This window comes from Eschscholzia californica, unplaced genomic scaffold, assembly GCF_041429995.1.
Source record: "Eschscholzia californica isolate CP2 unplaced genomic scaffold, dmEscCali1.0.p SCAF_5, whole genome shotgun sequence".
Lineage (NCBI taxonomy): Eukaryota > Viridiplantae > Streptophyta > Magnoliopsida > Ranunculales > Papaveraceae > Eschscholzia > Eschscholzia californica.
The window spans coordinates 39,111,730-39,138,005 of record NW_028238472.1 but is presented as its reverse complement, the minus strand read 5'-3'; the positions used below and the strand labels follow the sequence as shown (position 1 = coordinate 39,138,005).

Below are 26,276 nucleotides of genomic sequence, written 5' to 3'. Positions count from 1 at the left end.
AGTGTAGCTCCTCTACTTGGGACACGAGCAATCAATTTGATCTCCCACCTTGTTGTATAGCTAGCACACCAATGGTGGTTGGAAAAGAAGAACTCCTTTCTTCTTGACTAGATTGATAGTTAATGGGAATTAGCTCACTTTCTCCTCTCTACTTGATGTGGTAGAGTAAGAAAGCTTAGAGAGAAATTCCACACCTTATTCTCTGCCCTAAGAGTGTTTATATAGAACCCTAATAAGAATCCACCTCCTTTTAGGTTTCCTAAAACACCCTTTAGAATAAGATTTAGGGAAATAGTCGAAAATAGCAACTATTGGTATTTTCTCAATTCCCTAAGGAGGAGGTTCCCAAACACCACGAAAATTGGCAGATATAATGTTTATTATATCATCAACTAACCCTCCAAAATTCAGCCCAATCCGAGTCCTAGAAGTACCCGAACCGGTCTAGGCCCAAAAACCCTATTTTTGGTCTTTTTGTACTATCTTTGCCTAATTCCTTTTTAGGCCTATGAGATATGTTTATGGGACACTCCCATGATTATATCTCACTCCCACTAGTCATATCCTAGATCAATTTGTCACTCTTATGTGTAACCCGTTGTAGGATCCGATCGAAGTTAGCCGCGAATTACTTCGTAATTCGACGATCGTAGTTGGTCTCTAGCTACAACTCTACGATCCCTAAATCAATCGGACTTGATGATCTTCCACATCAATTGTCCTATCCGACAAATTGTTCGCATTGTCACCTTGGTCGAAGGACATCTCCTTCAACTCCTTCAACCCTTCACCCCCTTTAGTTTCTGACATTGTCCCTTCTAGATATCCTACTAGGGAGCGACGCATGCCTTCTCGATACCTTCTTACATGTAGCACTAACCATCCAATTTCTGAGTATCTTTCTTATCAGGGTATTTCTAGTCAATACCAATCTTTTATTGCTCAGGTTGATTCAATTTCTATTCCTCACTCTGTCCACGAAGCTCTTCAGAATCCTAATTGGGTGGCTGCTATGCAAGTTGAAATGGATGCCCTTCAACATAATCAGACGTGGGAACTTGTTGCTTTACCTCCCGGTGAACGCACAGTAGGGTGTAAGTGGGTTTTTAGTGTGAAGTACATGGCAGATGGTACTATTGACAGATACAAAGCCTGCCTTGTTGCAAAAAGATTTACTCAAGTACCGGGAAAGGACTTTGGCGCTACCTTTGCTCCTGTTGCTAAACTAACTACAGTTCGCTTATTAATATCTCTTGCAGCGTCGTATTCATGGCCTTTGTATCAACTTGATGTAAAAAATGTATTTCTGAATGGCGACTTATCAGAAATTATATACATGGACCCTCCACCAAGATTTCAGGCTCAGGGGAGTATTCAGGGAAAGTATGTCGCCTTCGAAAATCCCTTTACGATCTTAAGCAATCTCCTAAAGCATGGTTTAATCGCTTCAGTGATGTGGTCCAAACTTTAGGATTTGTGCGTTGTCACTCAGATCATACATGTTTCATTCGTCGCCATCACGAGGGAAAATGTATTATCCTTTCAGTTTATGTGGATGATATCATAATTACCGGAGACGACTCGTCTGGTATTGTTCAAATTAAAAAGGCTCTTGGGAAATTTTTTAAGATTAAGGATTTGGGTCTTCTTCGATATTTCCTCGGCATTGAGGTTGCTCGATCCTCACGTGGAATATCTATATCTCAACGGAAATATGCTATTGATCTCCTTCAAGATACAGGTATGCTCGGATCCAGACCTGCCTCTACTCCTATGGACCCAAATCTTAAATTGACAACAGAGTTTGGAGAGTTATTACCAGATCCATCACAGTATCAACGACTTGTGGGTCACCTCATTTACTTGACAAACACAAGACCAGATCTCACATATGCAGTGAGTGTTGTAAGTCAGTTCATGCACTCACCGCGTACTGCGCATCTCGATGCCGTTTACCACATTCTTCGGTACGTAAAGACATGCCCCGGTCTTGGTCTCTTTTATGTCACAGGCCCGCAATCAGGTCTTTCTTGCTTTACTGATGCAGATTATGCGGGATCAAAAGATGATAGGAGATCCACTTCTGGTATATGTGTGTTTCATGGTGGTCATCTTATAGCTTGGAAAAGTAAGAAGCAAGCAGTTGTCTCACGATCTTCTGCAGAATCTGAGTATCGTGCCATGGCCCAAGGCACATGTGAGATCATTTGGCTTCGTTCCCTTCTAACTGAATTAGGCTTTGCTGAAACGATGTCATTTACATTATTTTGTGATAACAAGCCTGCCATAATACTATCATCTGACTCGGTCCTTCATGAAAGAACGAAACACATAGAAGTGGATATCCACTTCATTCGGAAAAAAGTGCGTTCAGGTGTTATCAAACCAAATTTTGTGTCATCGGCTAATCAAACTGCAGATATGTGCACCAAACCTGTTGGTCCGTCATTACTGCAGTCATCTCTTGTCAAGCTGGGTCTCGTCAACATCTTCGCCTCAACTTGAGGGGGAGTGTTGGAATTAGGAATATATGATTTTTATTCTTTCATATTTAGTTTATATTGTTAGATTATGATTAGGATAATATATTAGGATAATATATTAGGTGATCTGTATTTATATTCTTTGATATGTATCTAGGCTATATAAAGAGATGTATAGCATGAATCAATATATACAAAAATCAGAATTCAATTACCACCATTAAATGATGTACAAATTTGATTGCTAAAACACAATGAGAATTATGTTTGATTTTCTTTTTATAAACTTCATTCAAGATAAAAGTTGAGGAATAAAAAAAAAAAAAACTCTCAGATATTTGAATTTAGATTATACTTTCTACAATTTAATTTTTCTTCCTGATGCTAATAAAAATCAGCCAAGTCTTTAACATTTCTATTTACATAATTGAAACTTAAAAACTCAAAAGATGCCTTTCAATTGCTGAATTTGATGAACAAATCCAATTTATTTATTTCTATTCTTGAATCTTGTAACATGTATGAGATTCTAAGATCAATGAGACTAATACATCCCACCATCACTAACATAAAAGTACATAACTAATAACAACATAAAGAAATAAAACACTCCATTATCGAAAAATTAAGCTCTTCCAAATCCTTATTGTTTTGAAGTGTTGCAAATTACAAAGCATAAATTACTAAAACAAAGTAGCCATTTGATTCCACGAAACCAAAACGAAAACCGACCTAAAACTCCAAATGTGATTCTTTTTTTTTATGAAGTCAAATGTTGTTGCTTTTACTCTTAAACTAAGGATAAGCAACAATAACAGATTGAATTGCAAATATGGAAATGAATTCAACCTTGCTAAAACCAGCACTCTCAAGTAGATTTTTCCATTCATCTTTAGTCCTTTCTTTGCCTCCTGAACTCAACAACATATCTAGATCAAGACTTAATCTTGCCCTTGTTAGATCATAATCATCTTCATCTTGATCTACCACCATTTCTATTATAATCACCTTCCCTTGATCTCTTGGAATTGTTTCTTTGCATCTTTTTAGTAGTTTTATGCATTCTTCATCTACCCAATTATGGAGCATGAACTACAAAAAATATAAAGGAAGAAGAACCCATGAAATTTAGCAAATTTATCGAATAAGATATATAAAACTACTTACGAATAGAAATTGGCATAAGAATCGAGCAAGAAAAACAGATGATCGATGCCCTATGATTAGAGATTGAATAGATAAACCAACAGATGAATGAACTCCTTGAGATGTTCATTAATCGGATGAGAAAAAAAGAGGGTGGGTTCACTTTACGTGTCAAGATTCTTTTCAAACTTTGACTCTTTACGAGTGAATTATGTCTTAACAGTCAAGATTCAGTCAAACTTTGAAAAGAGACTTGCCCCATCATTTCGGCAAAAAAATTGTCAAATTCTTTTGTGAACTGAGCATTTCCCAAAAAAAATTTACCTTCAAGAGAAGAGCATCAGCATTTGGGATTGATTCAAACATATCACCACCAACCATTTCGACACCAGGAATCTCCTTCGCCGTTGCAACAACATGAGGCAAATCGAAAACAGTACATTTTATCTCTGGAAAAGCTTTAACAACATAATTCATGGCAGCTCCAGTACCACCTCCAATATCAACTAATTTCTTAACCCCTTTTAAAATCTTCTCACAACCATGAACAAATGCAGGCATTACCATTCTTGTATCACAAGCCATTCCATTATTAATCAATTCATTAACTTCTGGTACTTCTTCTGCTAATTCCCACATTGTTTTTCCATGTAATTTCACAAATGGGGTCGGAGAATCGTCCGGAGAAGAAATATAGCTACCCAACTCATGCCAACTATTGATTGAATGTTGGTCGTCGATTCCAAGTACCCAATCCTTCAAACTCCTTTCTTGATCACAAAGTAGTAATTTTGATATATCTGTTAATGAAAAAGTTTCTTCTTCTTCATTAGTTGTGATGGTTATTAGATCCATCTGAGATAAGTATCTTATTAATCTATATAAATTCTGGGTTTTGAATGAAGATAAAGATGGAGAATTTGATAGTTCAGTAAGGGTAATGGGTTTTTTTGAATTTTGAATTGTATCAAGTAAACCTATTTCAATGGTACATTTAAGAACAGCTGAATCAACACTACCACAAATATGATTCCATATTTGACCTTGCCATTGAATTTCTTCTTCTTGATTTCTTACTTGGGTTTCCATCTTTTTTTTCTTCTTTCAATTTGAGTTGAGGAAGAAAACAGAAGAGATAGAGGGGTTCTGATTTTTTTTCTCTCTAGAATTTCACTGTAGAAATTGGGGGAAGTTGGAGTTGATATAAGGTAAGAGATGAAGTGATGATTCACGTGGGATGCAAGCGTGGAGGTCATTGTATAAAAAAAGTAAAAGAACCATAATTGGGGGAGTTTAAACTCATATATGTTATTCAAGAAGGAAGTTGTTGAATACATATTTTATTTAAATTTAAAAAATGGCCAATTGATTCAAAATATTATCCATAATAAGCAACAAAAAAAATGTTAGTTACTTCTTGAAATTACTAAAAGTGTTAAGATAAATATGGGTAATTGTTGTTTGTCTTACATACTAAGATCTATGTTAGCCGTTACAACTTACAAGGCATTGATACATCAATGAAGATGTGATGAGCACGATAGCCGTTTCCACCGAGACTCGATCCCACGACCTTGTGGGCTAAAGTGGGGTGCCCAACCGTTACACCAAAGGGCGGTGGACATGTCTTAAATAATATTAAAAATTATCAATCAGGTCAAAAATCTAATTTATATTATCGTAAATGCCCTTCCTTCTAAAAAAGTCAAAATTTTAAAAAAATTCAACCAAAATTCTAACCTAAAAGCAGAGAGGAGAGAGAAAGAGGTGGGAGAGAGACGAAAGGGAGACGATGGCTAAAATCGATGGTGACTCTTCTGGCGAACCTTCAAGAATCGATTTCGTGAGCTTTGTCGTTATTATGGTACTGATTTGAAGATTCGATTTCGTCATCATTTTTATCTTTTGATTTACATATGGATTTGAAGTTGTTCTAATGTGTTTGTACTCATAAAAGACTCGATTTCTTTTGCGTAGTTATTTCTTCATCGTCGCCTAAATCTTTTGATTCTTCGTCTATTTGCTAATAAAGTTAAGTTGTAAGGTCGTTATCTTCTTCATCATCTTAGCTCTTTATTTATTTTTTCTATCAGATTCTTTAACCCCAAATGCTGTTATTCAAATGAACAAATATAGGTTATTTGAATGAAGGCATCTAGGTTATTCAGAAGAACAAATCTAGGTTAAAGAATCATAAACTTGCTTAAGCAACTTACTCTTATGAAACCATCATATCAAGATCAACTTACTCTTAAGCAAATATAGGTTACAATAACAAAGTAGTTTGTTCTTGAATCACTTACTGCAAACTGAGTTTGCAATCATCTGCTGTACAAATCGAGAACCTAAGTGTCCCATTCTTCGATTTGAAGTTCCCAAGCTAGATAGAAAGAAGGATATTGAAGTCCCTTCTCGTTCAAGTTCCTACGATTTTTGAGAAACCATCATATCAAGATCAAGTTTTCCTCCCTCTTGAAGACTGAGGAATAATTTTGCATAAGATGGGTAAATTAAGTGACCAATTACTATTCCGTGGTATAATTTTCTAGAAGACAGGAATTGTAAGATGTGGGACCCGAAACTTTAGCTCCGACTAGTGTGAAGGGCCCTAGACTAGTGTCTAAACCATGTTTGTAAATTACAAATAACTAAAAGACACATGTGCCGCTTAAGTAAAACATATTTTGGTAAGCAGAAGGTTGGTCATCGCCAAAATGGAAACTCGTAACACTTGGAATGTAAACACCATACGAGCTACTACTGTGGGTTACGGTAGAATGGATGGTCTCGTAATAGTAGTGCAGTCTCGTGTTGAGCATTTTCAGAAAATGGACATCTAGGATGAGGGGGTCAGTGCGGTCACACACTATCTTCCATGCCCCTAATTTTTTTGGTTTCTTAAATCATTTTCTTTTATTATTTACTAGCAGTAAAGATGTATACTTTTGAATGATCCAAAAAGAATGCATAAAAAGTAATCAAATTACCATTGAACTATCACATGACCTAATTCCCCATATATCATAAATCTAAGAGAACCACAAGAACTAATTGTTGGGAAAACTTGACAAAAGAAGAAATAAGTGAGGAAAAAAAATCAGACAAAGAGACATCATTGAAATGCAGATTGGCCAAATTATAAGAAATGAGTCCAAGGAGTGTCCTACCAAAAATGTGATAAGCATAACCGCCTAATTCAAACTCTTACAATAACGGACCTATAGCCCAACTAAATTATGACCTAAAACCCAAGAACATTATTCATACCTTAATAACCTAAGTCAATAACCATAGAATCCACTTCTTCTGGAAATCGAACTTAGAACCTCCAACATTATCCACCACTTCATTAGCAAATATTGGCACAAATAATTAAGGTTGTGCAACAATAACTGATTGTATGGTACAAATAGGAACAATTTCAATCCTGCTAAAACCAGCCTTTTCAAGTAACTTTTTCCATTCATCCTTAGTTCTTTCCCTCCCTCCTGAACAAACCATCATATCAAGATCAAGGCTTAACTTTGCTTGTGCAAGATTATCATCATCACCATCTTGATCTATAACTATTTCTATTATTATCACCTTTCCTCCCTCAGCCGGAATTGCTTCTCTGCATTTTTCTAGAATTTTTGTGCACCCTTCGTCTTCCCAGTTATGGAGAATGTACTGCAAAAGAAATTAATTGAAAAATTATTTGTCACTAATATATATCAGTCAAATTCATAAGCACGAGTAAGATTCAAATCATGATTTCTCTAATGGAAAGACGTACATATTATACTATTCAATCAAAATAACCTTCACAACAATAACGAACGAGAGAAGCATATAGTATATAAGAATTAAGTGTAAGAGGGGCATAGATACCTTCAACAAAATAGCATCTGCACAAGGAATAGACACAAACATGTCACCTCCAACCATATCCACACCAACCGGATATTCCGTTATTGAATTAACAACATGAGGTAGATCGAAAACTGTACATTTTATGTGAGGAAAAGACTTAACAACATAACTCATTGCAATACCAACCCCTCCTCCAATATCAACTAAAGATGTAATTCCATCGAAAACCTTACCACAACCTTGTATAAATGCAGGCATAATCAACCTTGTATCACTAGCCATCATATTATTTATAACCATGTTCAATCTTGAGTTCTCTTCTGGTAATTCCCATGCAGTGTTGCCGTGAACTTTCTCAAAAGGTGTCGAATCCGTTGTATTCGAACAAAAACTACCAAGTTCATGCCAAACCGATACAGTTAATTCGTCTGTGATTCCAATTGCCCAATCTCTTAAACTTTTCTCTTGGTTTCTAAGTAGTAGTTTAGACAAATCTGTCAATGAAAATATTTCATTTTCTTCAACAGTGGTGATGGTTATGAGATTCATATGAGATAAGTATCTTAGCAATCTATATAAATTTTCGGGTTTGTTAGGAAAAAGTAAGGAAAGAGATTTTGATAGTTCAGATAAGGTGAGATTCATAGAGCTACCAGCTGAACTGTGAATGATATCAAATATGCCTAATTCAATTGCACATTTCAAAACTATTGAATCAACACTGCCACATATATGGTTCCAAATTTGGCCTTGCCATTTCATTTCTTGTTCTTGATCTTCCATTTTGATCTCCTAATTAATTACTTCGAGAACAGAATTTCTAGGTTGTGTGGTAGAAACTGTTGGTTTTGAAAACTTGATATGATTTTGTTTCTTTGCAATTGTTATATATAGATGATTATGTGAGATCATAAGACGGAACTGTAGTAAGCGTGCGAAGTCCCATGAGAACAAAGAGTACCCACTACCCACATAACCATCAATATACTATCTATGTTCTACATACACATTTCAACTGCATCTGAGTTGTATGTCCAAAAGGCGTACCAAAGTTAAGTCGACCAGTTGTAGACTTAATAACCATAGGTACTTCACGCCACTCAAGAAAAAGACGCATGTTAGGTTCAACAGAAGTCCCACATGAGTGTGTGTGTGACAATAATCCTACATACACAAACTATCCATATGAACAAAAAAATATAAGTCATGTCTACTTAGTTCAACAAAAAAAGAAGTCATGTCTACTTATTGACAATCAATCAGTTTTGAATTGAATGAACACAATTTTAACAGGAATGATCAGATTGCTGTCATGAAATGTTGACAGATGATCTAATAATCACAATAGGGAATCGTACACTAGCCATATGAATTGAGGGAGATGAAAGGGCCATCTGAATTCAAGCTTAATCATTGTGCCTATGATTAAGGGTATGATTAATTAAAGAATGACTTTAGCTGGATACTTTTTTTTTTTTTGTTGAAGATTATTTGCATGTGATACACATACCAATATTAGATCTGATCTTTTCAACAAAAGTGAAATATTAGATCTGATCACGATAGACCAACAAATCCATTTTTTTTTTTTAATGTTTTCCTATTTGTCGTGTGAATGACATCCCTGTAAACCAAACCATACTAAAGTTCTAATACAAGATCTCGATTTAATACAATTCTAGATAAGGTTAAATCCATTTTTACACTTATTAAGTGATTTTCACTTATTAAGTGCGGGTCGGCAATTTTTGGTCGTTTGTTTTTTCACTTAATAAGTGAAAATTACTTGTAAGTGGTGCCAAAGTAAGAGCAAAAATGTAAGCTCCAACTTGAAGCTTATTTTTTTGCACTTACTTTGTAAATGAATAAAAGTGATTAAAAAGACATAAATACCCTATACAAAATTTAGAAATTACTAACTATTAATCAACTAAACCCTAAATAACTAAAGATAACCTTGAGTATCTTTAATGGCTAGAGATTTCTTGGCAGTCCAACCAACATCTGTTTCACCCGACGAGTTTTTTTCTACTAAAGGTGACGAGATTGATAAGCAAAGGATTTGCTTACCACATGGAAGTGCACCATCAGTTTTGTGCATTCGATCATGGGTTGAAAGTGGGTTCAAGTTGAAGTATCGTACTGGAAACACCACCTTAATATCAATATTCTTTACTCTGATAACAATATTATCCACGCTTGCATCGACAAAACGTCCACGAACTCTCATATCATAGTGACAGGTTTTTACGGTTGCCCTTATCACAAGAATAAGCTTAAACCTTGGAAAACTCTAGATTCCCTTAAAGTAGACAATACTTTCCCTTGGATAGTTATTGGGGACATGAATAGTATCCTGGATAGTGAGGAGAAAGTGGGCGGCTCTAATGCTTCTAATTCTCAGATCCTTAAGATTCTCTCCCACATCAACCAACTTGAACTTATGGATATGGGTTATCAGGGTACTCCATACATATATGGTTCCAAATTTGGCCTTGCCATTTCATTTCTTGTTCTTGATCTTCCATTTTGATCTCCTAATTAATTACTTCGAGAACAGAATTTCTAGGTTGTGTGGTAGAAACTGTTGGTTTTGAAAACTTGATATGATTTTGTTTCTTTGCAATTGTTATATATAGATGATTATGTGAGATCATAAGACGGAACTGTAGTAAGCGTGCGAAGTCCCATGAGAACAAAGAGGACCCACTACCCACATAACCATCAATATACTATCTATGTTCTACATACACATTTCAACTGCATCTGAGTTGTATGTCCAAAAGGCATACCAAAGTTAAGTCGACCCGTTGTAGACTTAATAACCATAGGTGCTTCACGCCACTCAAGAAAAAGACGCATGTTAGGTTCAACAGAAGTCCCACATGAGTGTGCGTGTGACAATAATCCTACATACACAAACTATCCATATGAACAAAAAAATATAATACCTAAGTCATGTCTACTTAGTTCAACAAAAAAAAAAAAGTCATGTCTACTTATTGACAATCAATCAGTTTTGAATTGAATGAACACAATTTTAATAGGAATGATCAGATTGCTGTCATGAAATGTTGATAGATGATCTAATAATCACAATAGGGAATCGTACACAAGCCATATGAATTGAGGGAGATGAAAGGGCCATTTGAATTCAAGCTTAATCATTGTGCCTATGATTAAGGGTATGATTAATTAAAGAATGACTTTAGCTGGATACTTTTTTTTTTGTTGAAGATTTTGGTGGATAGCTTATTATATTAATTGCATGTGATACACATACCAATATTAGATCTGATCTTTTCAACAAAAGTAAAATATTAGATCTGATCACGATAGACCAACAAATCGATTTTTTTAATGTTTTCCTATTTGTCGTGTGTGACATCCCTGTAAACTGAAGTTCTAATACAAGATCTCGATGTAATACAATTCTAGATAAGGTTAAATCCATTTTGGTCTCCAATTTGTGACTAAGAAGGTGTTTGATTTTTGCACTTATTAAGTGATTTTCACTTATTAAGTGCGGGTCGGTAATTTTTGGTCGTTTGTTTTTTCACTTAATAAGTGAAAATCACTTGTAAGTGGTGCCAAAGTAAGTGTAAAAAAGTAATCACTTGTAAGTGGTGCCAAAGTAAGTGCAAAAAAGTAAGCTTCAACTTGAAGCTTATTTTTTTGGTGGCCAATACTTGGACTACTGTTTTTTTTATATGAACAACTATTTTCGAGCGCGGTGCGAGTCAATTATGCTTGACTTAGTTGACTTTGATTTAATAAGGGGACAACTCCATAAAGTCTTAAATACTAACAGTTACTAACTTGTGGACCATTAACAAAATAATAGTTCAAAATTGAAAACCTAAGTTGTCTTCTTCTTCATCATCTTCTTCTTCTTCCTTCTTCTTAGTCTTATTCTTATTCTTGTACTGCTACTAAAAGTAAACTATAGTTTCTACCACTTCCTTTTGTTTTTTATCAAGCCCTAGATGAATGAAGAAGATAAAACTCATCAATCTCCACTTCCCTTATTTTTTAGTAAACTATAGTTTCTACTTCTTCTCTTTGTTTTTTAGTGAACTATAGTTTCTACTACTTCCCTTTGTTTTTTCTCAAATCCTAGACGGGTTTTAATCAAACCCTACATTGATGGATTTTGAAAGAATACAAAACGATTTTAAGGCAAAAAATCGAAGTGAAGAAGAAATTTTCAGAATTTCGTGAGAAATCTACGAAAATATGCTAGATTTTCGTGGCAAGTTTCCTTCTGTCTTGCCAAATTTTCGTAGGAAATCTACGAAATTGGCAAGTAAGATTTTTTTTTTTTTTTTTTTTTTTTTTTTTTTTTTACAAAAACTCAGAAATTAAGATCTCTCGTGTTTTATCGATTTTCCACGAAGCACGATCAACTCTACTTGTTTGTAAAAAAATATAGGATTTTGAAATTTTTTATTTCTAGGTTTTAAAAGTTTAACGGGTTTTAGAGTTTTTAGATCTGATCTTTCTGGTTAGGAATATCCTTCAACAATTCCCTTCCCTTTGTTGATGTCATAATCTTCTCCAAAAAAATTCTCTCTAGAAGTTTGGGTTGATGATGAAGATGAAGTAGTAGAAGAAGACCAAACTTACTTAGGGGTTATGAGGAAAGAGGGAGGTGTTAAAATAATACATCTAATTCTAAGAGGACTTGAGTGAAAATAATAGAGAGTTGTCCCCTTAGAAACTGGTGTCCATATAAAAAATTAATTATTTTAGTTGTCCACATAAGACAGTTGTCCATATAAGAAAAACGGTTGTCCACGTATTGGCCACCATTTTTTTGCACTTACTTTGTAAATGAATATAAGTGATAAGAAAGACATAAATACCCTATACAAAATTTAGAAATTACTAACTATTAATCATCTAAACCCTAAATAATTAAAGATAACCTTGGGTATCTTGAATGGCTAGAGATTTCTTGGCAGTCCAACCAACATCTGTTTCACCCGACGAATTTTTTTCTACTAAAGGTGACGAGATTGGTAAGCAAAGAATTTGCTTACCACATGGAAGTGCACAATCAGTTTTGTGCATTCGATCATGGGTTGAAAGTGGGTTCAAGTTGAAGTATCGTACTGGAAACACCACCTTAATACCAATATTCTTTACTCTGATAACAATATTATCCACGCTTGCATCGAAAACACATCCACGAACTCTCATATCATAGTGACAGGTTTTTACGGTTGCCCTTATCACAAGAATAAGCTTAAACCATGGAAAACTCTAGATTCCCTTAAAGTAGACAATACTTCCCCTTGGACAGTTATTGGGGACATGAATAATATCCTGGATAGTGAGGAGAAAGGGGGCGGCTCTAATGCTTCTAATTCTCAGATCCCTAAGATTTTCCCCCACATCAACCAACTTGAACTTATGGATATGGGTTATCAGGGTACTCCATACACTTGGACCAACAGGCAATTCAGAGAAAACATGATTCAAGAGAGATTGGATAGAGCGCTTTCTAACCTTACTTAGCTGAAGACCTATCAATCCTCCGGCATCACTCACCTTGAAGCTGTTGGTTCTGATCACCTTCCCATCCTTCTTTCTGATTTAGACCATAATCATCCTAAACCGTTCAAATTTCTCCGCACATGGATATCCCACCCTAACTGCCACGAATTTATAGCTTCTAATTGGACTAGTAACTTCAACATCTCAAGTGGGTTTTAAGAAACTCAGTAAGCATCTCACGAAGTGGAACAAAAGAGTGTTTGGTAATATTGAGCTTAATATTAAGAGAATCACGGAATCTCTCCAGAATAGCAATTATAGAGAAGAGATAAGTTGCCTTAACATCAATTAGAAGAATGGTACAGATATCAAGAGAGCTTATGGAAGGAGAAGTCCAGAAATAACTTCATCGATTTAGAGGACAAGAACACGAAATATTTTCACTCGCAGGCCATTCAACGTAAACGCACCAACAAGATATTGGCCATCAAGGATACTAACGGTGTCTGGCAAGAAGGGATCAGCAGCATTCAATCCACCTTTACCTCCCATCTCCTTAATATCAGTACCACTGCCAACACTAGACCAGATCCCAAAATTCTCAACCTCTTTCATAAATCCATCACCCCTTCTCAGAATCAAGAGCTCACGACCCTCCCCGATCATGAAGAGATAGACAGCGAGCAATTAAGGGTCTTAAAAAAGACGCGGCTCTTGGTCCCGATTGTTACCCCCCTTTCTTTTTCCAGTTTAATTGGGACCCGGTTAGCCCGGATATCCACAACTTAGTTCGAAACTTCTTTATTTCTGCTGAGTTGCCTCCTGAAGCCAATCACACCCACATCTGTCTTATCCCGAAAACGGCCACCCCTCAAACCCCAGCAGACTATAGGCCTATCAGCCTCCTTAATACCACTTATAAGATTATTACTAAGATTCTGGCTGATAGATTTAAGTACACATTATCTCCTATTATCACCCCCTTCCAAGCTGCTTACATTCCAGGGAGACAAATATCAAATGATATCATCATTGGTCAAGAGATTATTCATTCGCTCAAAAAGATGAAAGACGCTACAGGGTACTTTGGTCTTAAGCTAGACATGTCCAAAGCGTTTGATCGTATTGAATGGAATTTCCTGACTGATATTTTGGCTAAGCTAGGCTACTCTGATCTTTGGATTAAAATGATCAACAACTGCATCTCCACCTCTTCCATGGCTGTGCTGGTCAACGGTCGCCCGGGAGACACGTTTTATCCTTCGAGAGGTATTAGACAGGGTGACCCTCTATCCCCATTCCTGTTCACTTTAGCCACGGAAGGTTTGAGTCGTCTAATCGCTGATGACCACGACACGGGTAATTTCAAAGGTTTCCCCACCAACCACCCTAATCTAGTTATCTCTCATCTCCTCTTCGTAGACGATTGCATCATCTTCGGTAGAAATTCTCTAGACAACATCTACACTCTCAAAGTCATCCTTAACACCTTCTGTGACTCCTCTGGTCAGATGATAAACTACAATAAATCCAAAATCTTCTACTCCAAGAACTCTGACCCGAAATTCAAGCGGATCATCATGCGCACTCTCAAAGTCAAATATGCGACCACCTCTGAGAAGTACCTTGGAGCTCAGCTATTCATTGAGGCTCAGAAGAAGGTTTTTAATGACATCATCCATCAGATTAAAAACAAACTCGAGAAATGGAACCACTCGTTCCTTTCTCAAGCTGGTCGCACTGTTGTTATATCGGCAATAGCTGCGACCGTACCCCGATACCAAATGCAATGCTTTGCCATTCCCAAAGGCACTAGGAAAAGCATTTTGACTGTCCAAAAATCATTCTGGTGGGGTAGGTCCAAAGCCATATGTACCAAATCTTGGTTTGCGATTTGCCTCCCTAAACACATGGGTGGTCTTGGTATTCATTGCCCCGAACTTGATAACATAGCTATGTTAAGCAAGTTAGCTTGGAGAATCAAAGCTGAACCTCAGGCCATTTGGGTCCAGTTCTTAAAAGCTATGTATTTCCCGTACACGGAGAACCCGGGTCCAGCCAAGTGATGTGACATTTTCATGTCACATCTTTGAGAGCCTAACTTAGACTAATTATTCCTTTTCGAGTGTTATCAATAACATTTTATGTGTTTTTCTTGTTTAGGTACCATATTTGGAATAAAGAACTTAATTCGGAATAAAGGGAGCGAATTATCACTATCATTTCATGTACCCAAAACGAGAGAAAAAGACTTCAAACAAATCAAAAGAGAAGAGGAGTCAAAGACGAGTCCAACGGTGAAAACGGAAGTCCATTCCGAGTTCGGACAGGGAAGTTGTGAAAGAAAGAAGTCGAGGTTCGGTCTTAAAACAAAGATTCTATGAAGGCACCCCCCTTGATTTCCAAGTGTAGATTAAAGCCTAAGTCTAAAACCCAAGAGCCTAGATATGAAGGAATAAAACCCAAGCCCAAAGAAGATGAAAGAAGGAAGAGATTTTGGAGGCACCCAATGGACTCAAGTTTGAGTCAAAGTCAAGGTTGACTAAGTCTAGGGTTTGAGCCAAATACACTATTCATCTTCTTCCTCATTCATCATCTTCAACCTTGGAAAAGAAGAGGAGAGAGAGGGTGGCTAGGGTTGTGTTCTTGGTTGCTAGAGAAAAAGCTTTGAGTTGGGTTTAAAGAGAAAGACAAGAGAGAAGAAGAAGGAGGATCCGGCCAAAGCATAGGCCGGCCAGCACACTAGGCCGGCCGAGCAGCAGCTCGGGCTGCTCGGGAAGGATGCTCGGGAGAGTTGCAACAGCAGCTTGGGACGCGGGAGCTGCAGCACAGCACAAGGGATCGGAACAGCAGCTGCTCCGAGTACGAGCAGCAGCTCGGGCTGCAATCAAGGGCAGCAGATCGGACGCCAAGAGGAGCAGCTCGGGCTGCAAGCTTTCTAGCTCGGGCTGCAGGTGCTAGCACACGGGACAACACCGGACGCGCACCTCCATGCTCGGGAAAAGCTTCCTTTGGCCCGGATCCAAGCTTTTTGGCCGGAACTTCATCTTTTTGGCCGGATCTTGAAGCTTCTTTGGCCGGAATTATCTTAGGGTTTCCGGCCACTATCTTGGTCCGAAATCTTAGGGCTTTTACTCCCCATCATCTTGGTTAGCTTCCCATGTGGTTTGATTTGATTTTGGACAAGAAATTTCTAGAGAGAGAAAGCTAGGGTTAGCTTTAATGGAGGTTGTGTTCTAAATGGAGAAGATGATGGTGGTCGCTATGGGGAACCCAGAATTTGCTAAGGGGAGATCGGCTGAACCTTAAAGACTCATATTTTCCGACGATCTTAGCCTCGAACCACATCGAAAAAGGGGGATTCTTTCATCATTTCCTTTCCATTTCTTATTCAATTACCATGTTTAGCTAACTTTAGTGTGTCGATTATATGAGATGAAATGTGATGAATTCGTGATTATGTTTTAATATGATTTGATGTTTTGATTATAAATTGATGTTCATTTATTTCGATTATCGTTTTGATCGTATTTTCATGTGTCTTGTCAAGCACTTCGCATAGTTAATAGACGAAACGAAGTATTCGATATCGATCGTAGTCTAAGTCATAATTTCATGTGTCTTGTCATGCACTTCACATAGTTAGGCGACTAGGCGACACTTTCGATGACTCGGGATTAACCGATTTAGACGTTTGTTTGACTAAGTATGATCTCCGGATATACATAGTACTTAGAGACATCTACTTTAGGAGTCGAATATCGATTGTACCTCGACACATCAAATCGGACTACACATAGTCGTAGGTTTATCATTATCGATCCCCGGACTTCGACACCCCTCTCACTTATTTGTTGGCCGAATCGAGTCTTACCGTCTCCCGACACTTGTTTCCTTCGAACTCTTCTCTCGAATCTCTCTCGCCCGTTTACATTGATTGTTTAGTTTAGTTTTACTTGTTTTCTTTTCTTATTACTTATTCAATCTAAAACCCCCATTTATCTTTGTTTCCTTTCCTATTTTGTCTAAGTTAGCTGTTCATATCTAGACCGAGGGATAAGACCCTTCGATATCCAACCTACCTTCCTATCCTTGGATCGATCCCGGCTTTGCTGGATTACTACTTGATACCTCCGCTTGGGTGTGCAACCTTTTCGGGTGCATCACCAAGTCTCATCACTCTTGGCAATGAAAAAACATCAGAAAACACCTCAATAATATCGATTATTTTATTACTTGGGAAGTCCAAAATGGAGAAAAGATTAATATCTGGGAAGATAAGTGGATCCACTCTCTCAGTAACCCTCCTTGCAATAACCATAATTCTAACCTCACCACGGTCTCTCAACGTGTCTCGAATAATAACTGGAATGAGGATACTCTGAACAACAACTTCGATGATGCTACAAAGAACCTAATCAAAGCTATCCTCATTAATGAAGATGGTGAAGACCAAAAGAAATGGATCCTCACTGAATCAGGTAAGTTCACGGTTAAATCTATGTATCAACACCTTTGCAATAGCATGAACTCCCCTATGCCCCAGTCTCCCAACTGGAATTTTATTTGGTCTATCCCTACAGTGCCGAGAATCCAAATTTTCATTTGGAAAATATGCTCTAAAGCTCTACCAATGAGAGCGAGAATTGGTCAATATATTGACAATAATCTAAACTGTCCCAACTGCAATGAAATTGGATCCATAGAACACGCATTGCTACACTGCCCTCTAGCGAAAAATGTGTGGTTTTACTTTAACATCATCTCTAACAATATTTCCTCGGTGACAGAATGGATCTTCTCTTCGGAGAATGCATCGAATAAAGGTCAACCGACAAATAACATTCACTATGCAACCATCTTATGGATAATATGGAAAACCAGATGTGATCACTGCTTCCAACATGAAATCAATTCTATTACGACGATAATAAATATGAGTCAAAACTACCTGAAAACAATATCTCCTCTGAAAAACAAAAATATAATCCATCAAGATAAATGGAAACCCCCAGAACAGTCCTGTTTGAAAATAAATATAGATGCTTCCTTTATAAATGTTGAATCTGTAGCAGGTACCAGCTTAATCATACATGATTCGAACTCGAAATTCATAGAAGCGCACACCACTTCAATTAGGAGTCGAACTAGTGAAGCCATAACTATCCTTAAGGGACTGCTATGGGCAGAAGCAAAAAATTATAACGACATCATCATCGAAAGTGACAACATCAACCTCATCAACAACATAAAGAACGACCATCAATGAATACAATGGCAATCCAAAATGCATATTCAAAAAATTCACGAAGTCAAAAAGAGGCTGCATAAGGTGCAATTCAAACACACGGTCCGGAAATTCAATTCTCCTGCAGAAAAGCTATCGAAATGAGCCAGGATAAAGAACAGAACGAAGACTTGGCATAATGTTCCCTGTTTTCTTGTTAATTTGTATTGTAAGAGTACTCTAATTTCTTAATACTAGATGTTCCATTTCAACAAAAAAAAAGGAAGTTGTTGAATTATTTCAACAAAAAAAAAACAACACAAGTTGTCGAATTCATATTTTATTTGAATTTAGGAACTGGGCAACTACTAATTCAAAATATTATCCATAATAAGCCAAAAAAAAGTGCTTGTTACTTTTTGAAATTACTAAGTGTTAACATAATTATGTGTAATTATTGTTTATGTCTTAAATAATATTAAAAATTATCAATTAGGTCAAATATCTAATTTCTATTATTTCTATATCCTTAAAATACCCTTCCTTTTAAAGAATGAAGATTTAAAAAATTTCTACCAGAATTCTAACCTAAAAGCAAAGAGGAGAGAGAAAGAGGTGGAAGAGAGACGAGAGGGAGACGATGACTGAAGTCGGTGGTGACTCTTCTGGCAAACCTTCAAGAATCGATTTCGTGAGCTTTGTCGCTACTATAGTACTGATTTGAAGAATCAATTTCGTTGTCATTTTTATCTTTTGATTTACATATTGATTTGAAGATGTTCTAATGTGTTTGTACTCATAAAAGACTCGATTTCTTTTGCGTAATTATTTCTTCATTGTCGCCTAAATCTTATGATTCTTCGTTTATTTTCTAATAAAATTAAGTTGTAAGGTTATTATCTTCTTCATCATCTAAGCTCTTTATATGTTTTTTCTATCAGATTCTTTTACCCAGATGTTGTTATTCAAATGAACAAATATAGGTTATTTGAATGAAAGCATCTAGGTTATTCAGAAGAACAAATCTAGGTTAAAGAATCATAAACTTGATTAAGCAACTTAATCTTATGAAAAATCATTAACTTATATTATTATTCGATTTCGATTATAACAAAGTAGTTTGTTCTTGAATCACTTACTGCAAACTGAGTTTGCAATCATCTGCTGTACAAATCGAGAATCCAAGTGTCCCATCCTACGATTTGAGGTCCTTATGCTAGATGGATCTCCTAATAAAGAATTTTGAAGTCCCTTCTCGTTCAAATTCTTACGATTTTTGAGAAACCATCATATCAGTATCAAAATCAATGTCAAGATTTCCTCTCTCCTGACACTGACGAATTATTTTTCACAAGATGGGTGAATTAAGTGACCAATTACTAGCCCGGTGTAAGTAAAAAGTTGGTCATCCCCAAATGGAAACTCGTAGCACTTCCAATGTAAACACCATACGAGCTACTACTGTGGGTTACTGTAGAAGCATTTCCAGAAAATGAACCTCTAGGATGAGGGGGTCAGTGCCATGGCAGTGGTGGCACACTATTTTCCATGCCCCTGCTACCAAAGAGAATTTGGTTGGGAAAGTATATGACTCTTAACTTTTTGGTTTCCTAATTCATTTTCTTTATTATTTACTGGCAGTAAAAATGTACACTTTTGAATGGCGGAAAAAAAAGGCCGCGGCTTTGGGGAATAAAAAAAATTCTCTGGGGAATGAGGATTTTCTTCAAAACTGTTCTAATGAGATTTACTTTTTTGTTTCTTTTTGTTGCTAAAGGGCTTGTAATTTTGAGAGTTAAAAAAACAAAAATTAGAAGAAACCATATGATAATGGAATCTATTGCTAAAAGAATAGAAATGCACAATAATATTGTAAAGCAGAAAAACTATTGAATACCCTTTTTCTCAATTCAATTAATACAATCACAATAACTGCAACAACCATGACAAGACTTGCATCTACTGGTTTAATAATGGGTTCGCCTTCATCTCTCTTGGCTCTCAAGTTATCATCATCTCTGTTATATTCAGCAGCAACAGGGGTGTTGTTAGTGATGAACAATATTCAACCTTCACAACTTGCCCAAGAACAACCAAATGCAGTAAGATTTTTCAAGCAACTTTATGGACAGATCCAAACTAAACTATCTCTCTCTAGTAGTACTAGTCCTCTTACCCAAATGTATGTAAAACTAGCAATGGAAAGGGTTTTGGCTCTTGATAAGGCTTACCCTCTTCCATTACTGGGAGGAGTAATAATCGAAAAATTTCAAAAGAACGTCGAACCTGCAATCGCCCGGCAAAAACAAAAACTAGACCAAGAACAAGAACACAAAGAAGAATTGATTAATGGGAAGATAGAGAAGAATGGGTAGAGTATTAAACTTGGAAAGGAAATGAGAGATATAAGTGAAACATTGAAAAGTAGAGATTCTGAAGTGGAATATTTTTCGAGAGAAGAATGGGTGGAGTATTTTCCAGATAAGAGAATAAGATGAACAAAAAATTTTGTTGAAGTTATGGAGGAGATGAGTAAAGAGAGGAGAGGAACTAGGGTTTCTGATTTTCTCTAGAAGAGGGAAGGACTTGGGATAAAAATTTTACAAAAATTATTACTCAAAGCTAATTACATTAATTTCTAATGTATTATGTATTCCCCATAAAAAATTATTCCCCAGAGAATTTTCAAAAAAATATGGATTCCCTCAAGAATTTATTCCTCGGAGAATTTTCTTTGTTCCCCAAAGCCGCGGCCAAAAAAAAGTAATCAAATTACCATTGAACTATCAGACGGCCTAATTCCCCATATATCATAAATCTAAGAGAACCACAAGAACTAATAGTTGGAAAAGGTTGACAAAAAAGAAATAAGTGAGGAAAGAAAATCAGACAAAGAGACATCATTGAAATGCACATTGTCCAAATTACAAGAAATGAATCTAAGGAGTGTCATACCGAAAATGTGATAAGCACGATAACCGTCTAATTCAGACTCCTAAAATAACGGGCCTATAGCCCAACTAAATTATGACCCAACCCCAACAATATTATTTATACCTTAATAACTTAAATCAATAACCATGAAAAATCCACTTCTTCTGGGATGGAATCTAGAACCTCCAACATTATCCACCACTTGAACTATCATATATTGGCTCAAATAAGTAAGGTTGTGCAAGAATAACGGATTGTATGGCACAAATAGGAACAATTTCAATCCTGCGAAAACCAGCCTTTTCAAGTAACTTTTTCCATTCATCCTTAGTTCTTTCCCTCCCTCCTGAACAAACCATCATATCAAGATCAAGGCTTAACTTTGCTTGTGCAAGATTATCATCATCGCCATCTTGATCTATAACTATTTCTATTATTATCACATTTCCTCCCTCAGCCGGAATTGCTTCTCTGCATTTTTCTAGAATTTTTGTGCACCCTTCGTCTTCCCAGTTATGGAGAATGTACCGCAGAAGAAATTAAGCAAAAAATTATTTGTCACAAATATATATCGGTCAAATTCATAAACACGAGTAACATTCAAATTGATGTAGACGCAGCGGAATTAAAATAAGAACAATAAAATAAACGAAGAACTGTAAAGAAAACGATAAATAAACTTAAACTTAATTAACTTCAATGGTTTTTCTCTTCAATATGAATAACAAAATAGAATAGACCTCATTTTATAGGATAATAGACTTTCCTAGATAGACTCAAACTAGGATTCCTAAATAATAAAATACTTAAAACATAGAAACTCCTAAATAAAAGAAATACCAATTTACGGTAACTTCCTAATCCTATACTAACTAGGACCACTATTGTGGCCGACCGGGACGTGGGCCCACGTGTTATGCGCCTGCATCAGCTCCCCGTTCCCCAGAAGGTTCGTCCCGAACTGATTGTTGGATGGAGGTTAGTTCAGTAGATCCTTCTGCAATCGGCAACAAGATGATAATCTTCTTCCTCCATGGAAACTCATAAATATTCAAACGTCCTTTGTAAGTAGCGTCCACATCCGATTGCTAAGGGCATCCCAAAATAATATGGCATAGATCCATGTCGGTAACGTCACAAGTAATATCAGACAAATAGAAAGAGCCAATAGAGAGTGAAAAGGTACACATGCGATCAACACGTGTAGCAGTACCGGATTGAATCCAAGCAGTACGATAAGGATGTGGTTTTGGAATAGTAGGAATACCCAAGTAAGCAACTAGTCTAGATGAAATCAAATTCTCCATACAACCGTTATCAATAACGATAGTGCAAACTTTGTCTAAAACCGTACCTCGTGTAACAAACAAATTTTTCCTTTGAGAAATATCGGGTTCAAGTGGAGTAAAAGGTATCCTACGAGTTACTAGCATAACACGTTCACCTGAATCGAGGTCAATATTGACATGATCGACCTCCTCACCATCTGAATCCAAGGGAGGATGTTTCTCCACTAAGTTTGCTTTACCACGTAACGGGCAATTATTAGAATAATGACCTGTTTCAAAACAACGAAAACACTTAACTGGAGGTGGTTTTTTATATGGATTCTCAGTTATATTCTTAGATCCGTCATCCGTTGGTTTTGATAAATCGGAGTCATCTGGAGGTGGCCTAACATAATTGGACCGATTATAGTTTCCCCGATAGATTGATCGAGAATCGGACTCAAAAGAACGAGCCACACTAATACATTCAGAGACGGAAGAGAAAGGACGGAGGTTGACAAGATCCTTAATGTCACCTCGAAGGCCATCTTTGAATTTTTCCATTTTCATGGATTCTGTATCGGGGAGATTAAGCCGAGTACTCAAACGTTGAAACTCGGAAGCATATTCTTCAACCGAGCGTCGACCCTGGCGACAACGAAGATGTTCCAAACATAATTGATTTTCGAAATCAGGAGGGAGGAAACGTGCCATCATAAGCGGTTTAAGTTCAGACCAAGAGGATAATGGAGGGAGATTTGATAATAGTCGTTGTTCAGATTCCTGTTTCCACCAAGTTAAAGCCGTTTTTGAAAGATATCCGGTAACACATCGTACATGTTCTTGCCCGTGTACCTGCATAACATCAAAGAAAATCTCCAATCGGGCAATATAATCCAAGAAGTTTTCAATGTTGATTGAACCGTCATATGCCGGGACGTCCATGCGTATACGGTAAGAAGAATATGGTTGTTGATGATCATTATCGACTTCGGGATGGTGATCTTCAGGTTCGGCCTGAGTGGGACGAGTTGGAGGAGTTGTTCGGTGTCGTGGGGTGGTTCTAGTGGGGTTCGGTTCTCGGTAGTTGAGACGGGTATTGTATCGATCAGGTTCATCAGATTGGGTTCGGGTGTGAAGACGAAGTTCATTACGGTTCGTGTGTACGGTGGGTAGTCGGGTTCATCAAAGTGGGTTCGGTGTTGGAGTCGAGTTTCTTCTCGGTTATGGTGTTGGGTTAATGCGAAGTCAGGTTCTCGGTTACGAGGAGGAGATGGGAAATCGTTGGGTCGGTTGGTGAATGATTCGGTTAGATGGGTTCGGGAAGGTGGATAGGTGTCGGGGAAACGGTGATCTTGGTGGGTGAGGGTTTCCGGTTCTCGACCTTGATACGGTTGGTGGTGTTCGGTTTGGCGGTTTGAGGAAGATGCACCTCGGTTCGGTGTGCGGTGAGAGACAAGGATTGAGAGTGTTGGCGAGGGGATGTATCATTGTGGTTTCTCGAGAATTCAAAGTCACGGTTTGGTTGGTGGGTATCGGTTGGTAGAGTGGTTGAGTTAATGATATTGGTGGGTTCTCGAGGTCTTTGTGGGGTTGGTGAGTAGTATTGTCGAGGATCATGGAAGGGGTATGGTTGGGTCGTACTCGGTTGGCTATAGGACGGGTTGGTAATGGATTGGTGAGGAGAGAATGACTCGGCTCGGGTCGATGTGTGGTGTTCGGTGAAGGAGAAAGGGGGTGTGGTTGGAATGTTTGTAGGGTTTGTGTACGCTAATGGGAAAACCGTTGAGAGTGGTGTTGTCGGGTTGGTGTATGAAAAAATCGGTGGTGGGTTGGTGATGGTGTGACCGAATAGGGGTTTTGGGATTGGTGTGGTAATGCCAACGGTTGTGTTGGTGGTGTTTGGAGGTGGTTGTTGTGATGAGGTGGTTGTTGTGATTGGAGGTGGTTGCTGTGATGAGGTTTGGATCGTAGTGGAAGATGAAGAAGTGGTGGTAGAAAAGGGAGACTTACATATGCTTTCGAGTTGTTTAGATAACTTCATGATGGATTCATTGACTTGATCGAATCGATGATCGATATGGTCAAATTTTTCCATGTTTTCCTTCTTGTAATTATCGAAAGCTTCTTCCAATTTTGTAACCTAGGATAACTTCTTGTTGATGTTGTCCCATCCGGAAGCAAAAGTTGGTGTCCTCTCTTTAGTTGTTGTAGGAGGAATGGTAGTATTAACCATTGTGATTGGGTTTTAAAAAAAATGGCTCTGAATACCACTTGATGTAGACGCAGCGGAATTAAAATAAGAACAATAAAATAAACGAAGAACTGTAAAGAAAACGATAAATAAACTTAAACTTAATTAACTTCAATGGTTTTTCTCTTCAATATGAATAACAAAATAGACTAGACCTCCTTTTATAGGATAATAGACTTTCCTAGATAGACTCAAACTAGGATTCCTAAATAGTAAAATACTTAAAACATAGAAACTCCTAAATAAAAGAAATACCAATTTACGGTAACTTCCTAATCCTATACTAACTAGGACCACTATTGTGGCACGCATGGACGTGGGCACGCATGGACGTGGGCCCACGTGTTATGCGTCTGCATCACAAATCATGATTTCTCTAATGGAAAGACGTACATATTATACTACTCAATCAAAATAACCTTCAAAACAAAAACGAACGAGAGAAGCATATAGTATATAAGAATTAAGTGTAATAGGGGCATAGATACCTTCAACAAAATAGCATCTGCACAAGGAATAGACACAAACATGTCACCTCCAATCATATCCACACCGACCGGATATTCCGTTATTGAGTTAACAACATGAGGTAGATCGAAAACTGTGCATTTTATGTGATGAAAAGACTTAACAATATAACTCATTGCAATACCAACCCCTCCTCCAATATCAACTAAAGACGTAATTCCATCGAAAACCTTACCACAACCTTGTATAAATGCAGGCATAACCAACCTTGTATCTAGCCATCATATTATTTATAACCATGTTCAATCTTGAGTTCTCTTCTAGTAATTCCCATGCAGTCTTGCCGTGAACTTTCTCAAAAGGGGTCGAATCAGTTGTATTCGAACAAAAACTACCAAGTTCATGCCAAACCGATACAGTTAATTCGTCTGTGATTCCAATTACCCAATCTCTTAAACTTTTCTCTTGGTTTCTAAGTAGTAGTTTAGACAAATCTGTCAATGAAAATATTTCATTTTCTTCAACAGTGGTGATGGTTATGAGGTTCATACGAGATAAGTATCTTAGCAGTCTATATAAATTTTCGGGTTTGCTAGGAAAAAGTAAGGAAAGAGATTTTGATAGTTCAGATAAGGTGAGATTCATAGAGCTACCAGCTGAACTGTGAATGATATCAAATATGCCTAATTCAATTGCACATTTCAAAACTATTGAATCAACACTGCCACATATATGGTTCCAAATTTGGCCTTGCCATTCCATTTCTTGTTCTTGATCTTCCATTTTGATCTCCTAATTTACTTGGAGAGCAGAATTTCTAGGTTGTGTGGCAGAAACTATTGGTTTTGAAAACTGATATGATTTTGTTTGTTTGGAATTGTTGTTATATTTACTATGATTATGTGACATCATAAGACAGAACTATGAGTAATTAGCGTGTGTAGTCCCACGAGAAAAAAAGTACTCACATAACCAACAACACGTACCAGAGTTAAGTCCACCCGTTGTAGATTTAATAATCATAGGTGCTTCAGGCCACTCAAGAAAAAGACGCATGTTTAGGTTCAAAAGAAATCCTACACGAGTGTGCTTGGTGACAATAATACTACAGGGTATTCATATGAACAAAAAAAAGATAATATCTA

At 37.1% G+C, this 26,276-nt stretch overlaps 1 protein-coding gene and 2 pseudogenes across 2 annotated transcripts; 1 reads left to right on the top strand and 2 right to left on the bottom strand.

Moving 5' to 3' along the window:
* Positions 1 to 3,077: 3,077 nt before the first annotated feature.
* Positions 3,078 to 10,172, bottom strand: LOC147539103 (acetylserotonin O-methyltransferase-like). Its single transcript, XM_086643071.1, has 4 exons — positions 7,500 to 10,172; positions 7,014 to 7,298; positions 3,954 to 4,730; positions 3,078 to 3,575 (listed from the first exon to the last, which is right to left on the bottom strand). Exons 1-4 carry the CDS (start codon positions 8,262 to 8,264, stop codon positions 3,279 to 3,281), a joined length of 2,124 nt encoding a protein of 707 aa, XP_086499197.1. The 5' UTR covers positions 8,265 to 10,172; the 3' UTR covers positions 3,078 to 3,278.
* Positions 10,173 to 20,031: 9,859 nt separating this feature from the next.
* On the top strand, positions 20,032 to 20,705 carry LOC147539102 (putative F-box protein At4g22030; annotated as a pseudogene).
* Positions 20,706 to 21,092: 387 nt separating this feature from the next.
* Positions 21,093 to 25,923, bottom strand: LOC147539101 (scoulerine-9-O-methyltransferase 2-like; annotated as a pseudogene). Its single transcript, XR_015225740.1, has 2 exons — positions 25,153 to 25,923; positions 21,093 to 21,669 (listed from the first exon to the last, which is right to left on the bottom strand). The product of XR_015225740.1 is annotated as a scoulerine-9-O-methyltransferase 2-like (transcript).
* Between the last annotated feature and the right edge of the window lie 353 nt (positions 25,924 to 26,276).

Coding starts and splice junctions, on each gene's coding strand:
- LOC147539103 (XM_086643071.1), bottom strand. CDS start 8,264: ATGGAAGATCAAGAACAAGAAATGAAATGGCAAGGCCAAATTTGGAAC. Junction 7,299..7,499: donor CAGATGCTATTTTGTTGAAG/GTATCTATGCCC, acceptor TTTCTTTTGCAG/TACATTCTCCATAACTGGGA. Junction 4,731..7,013: donor CCATACAATCAGTTATTGTT/GCACAACCTTAA, acceptor TCAAATTGAAAG/AAGAAAAAAAAGATGGAAAC.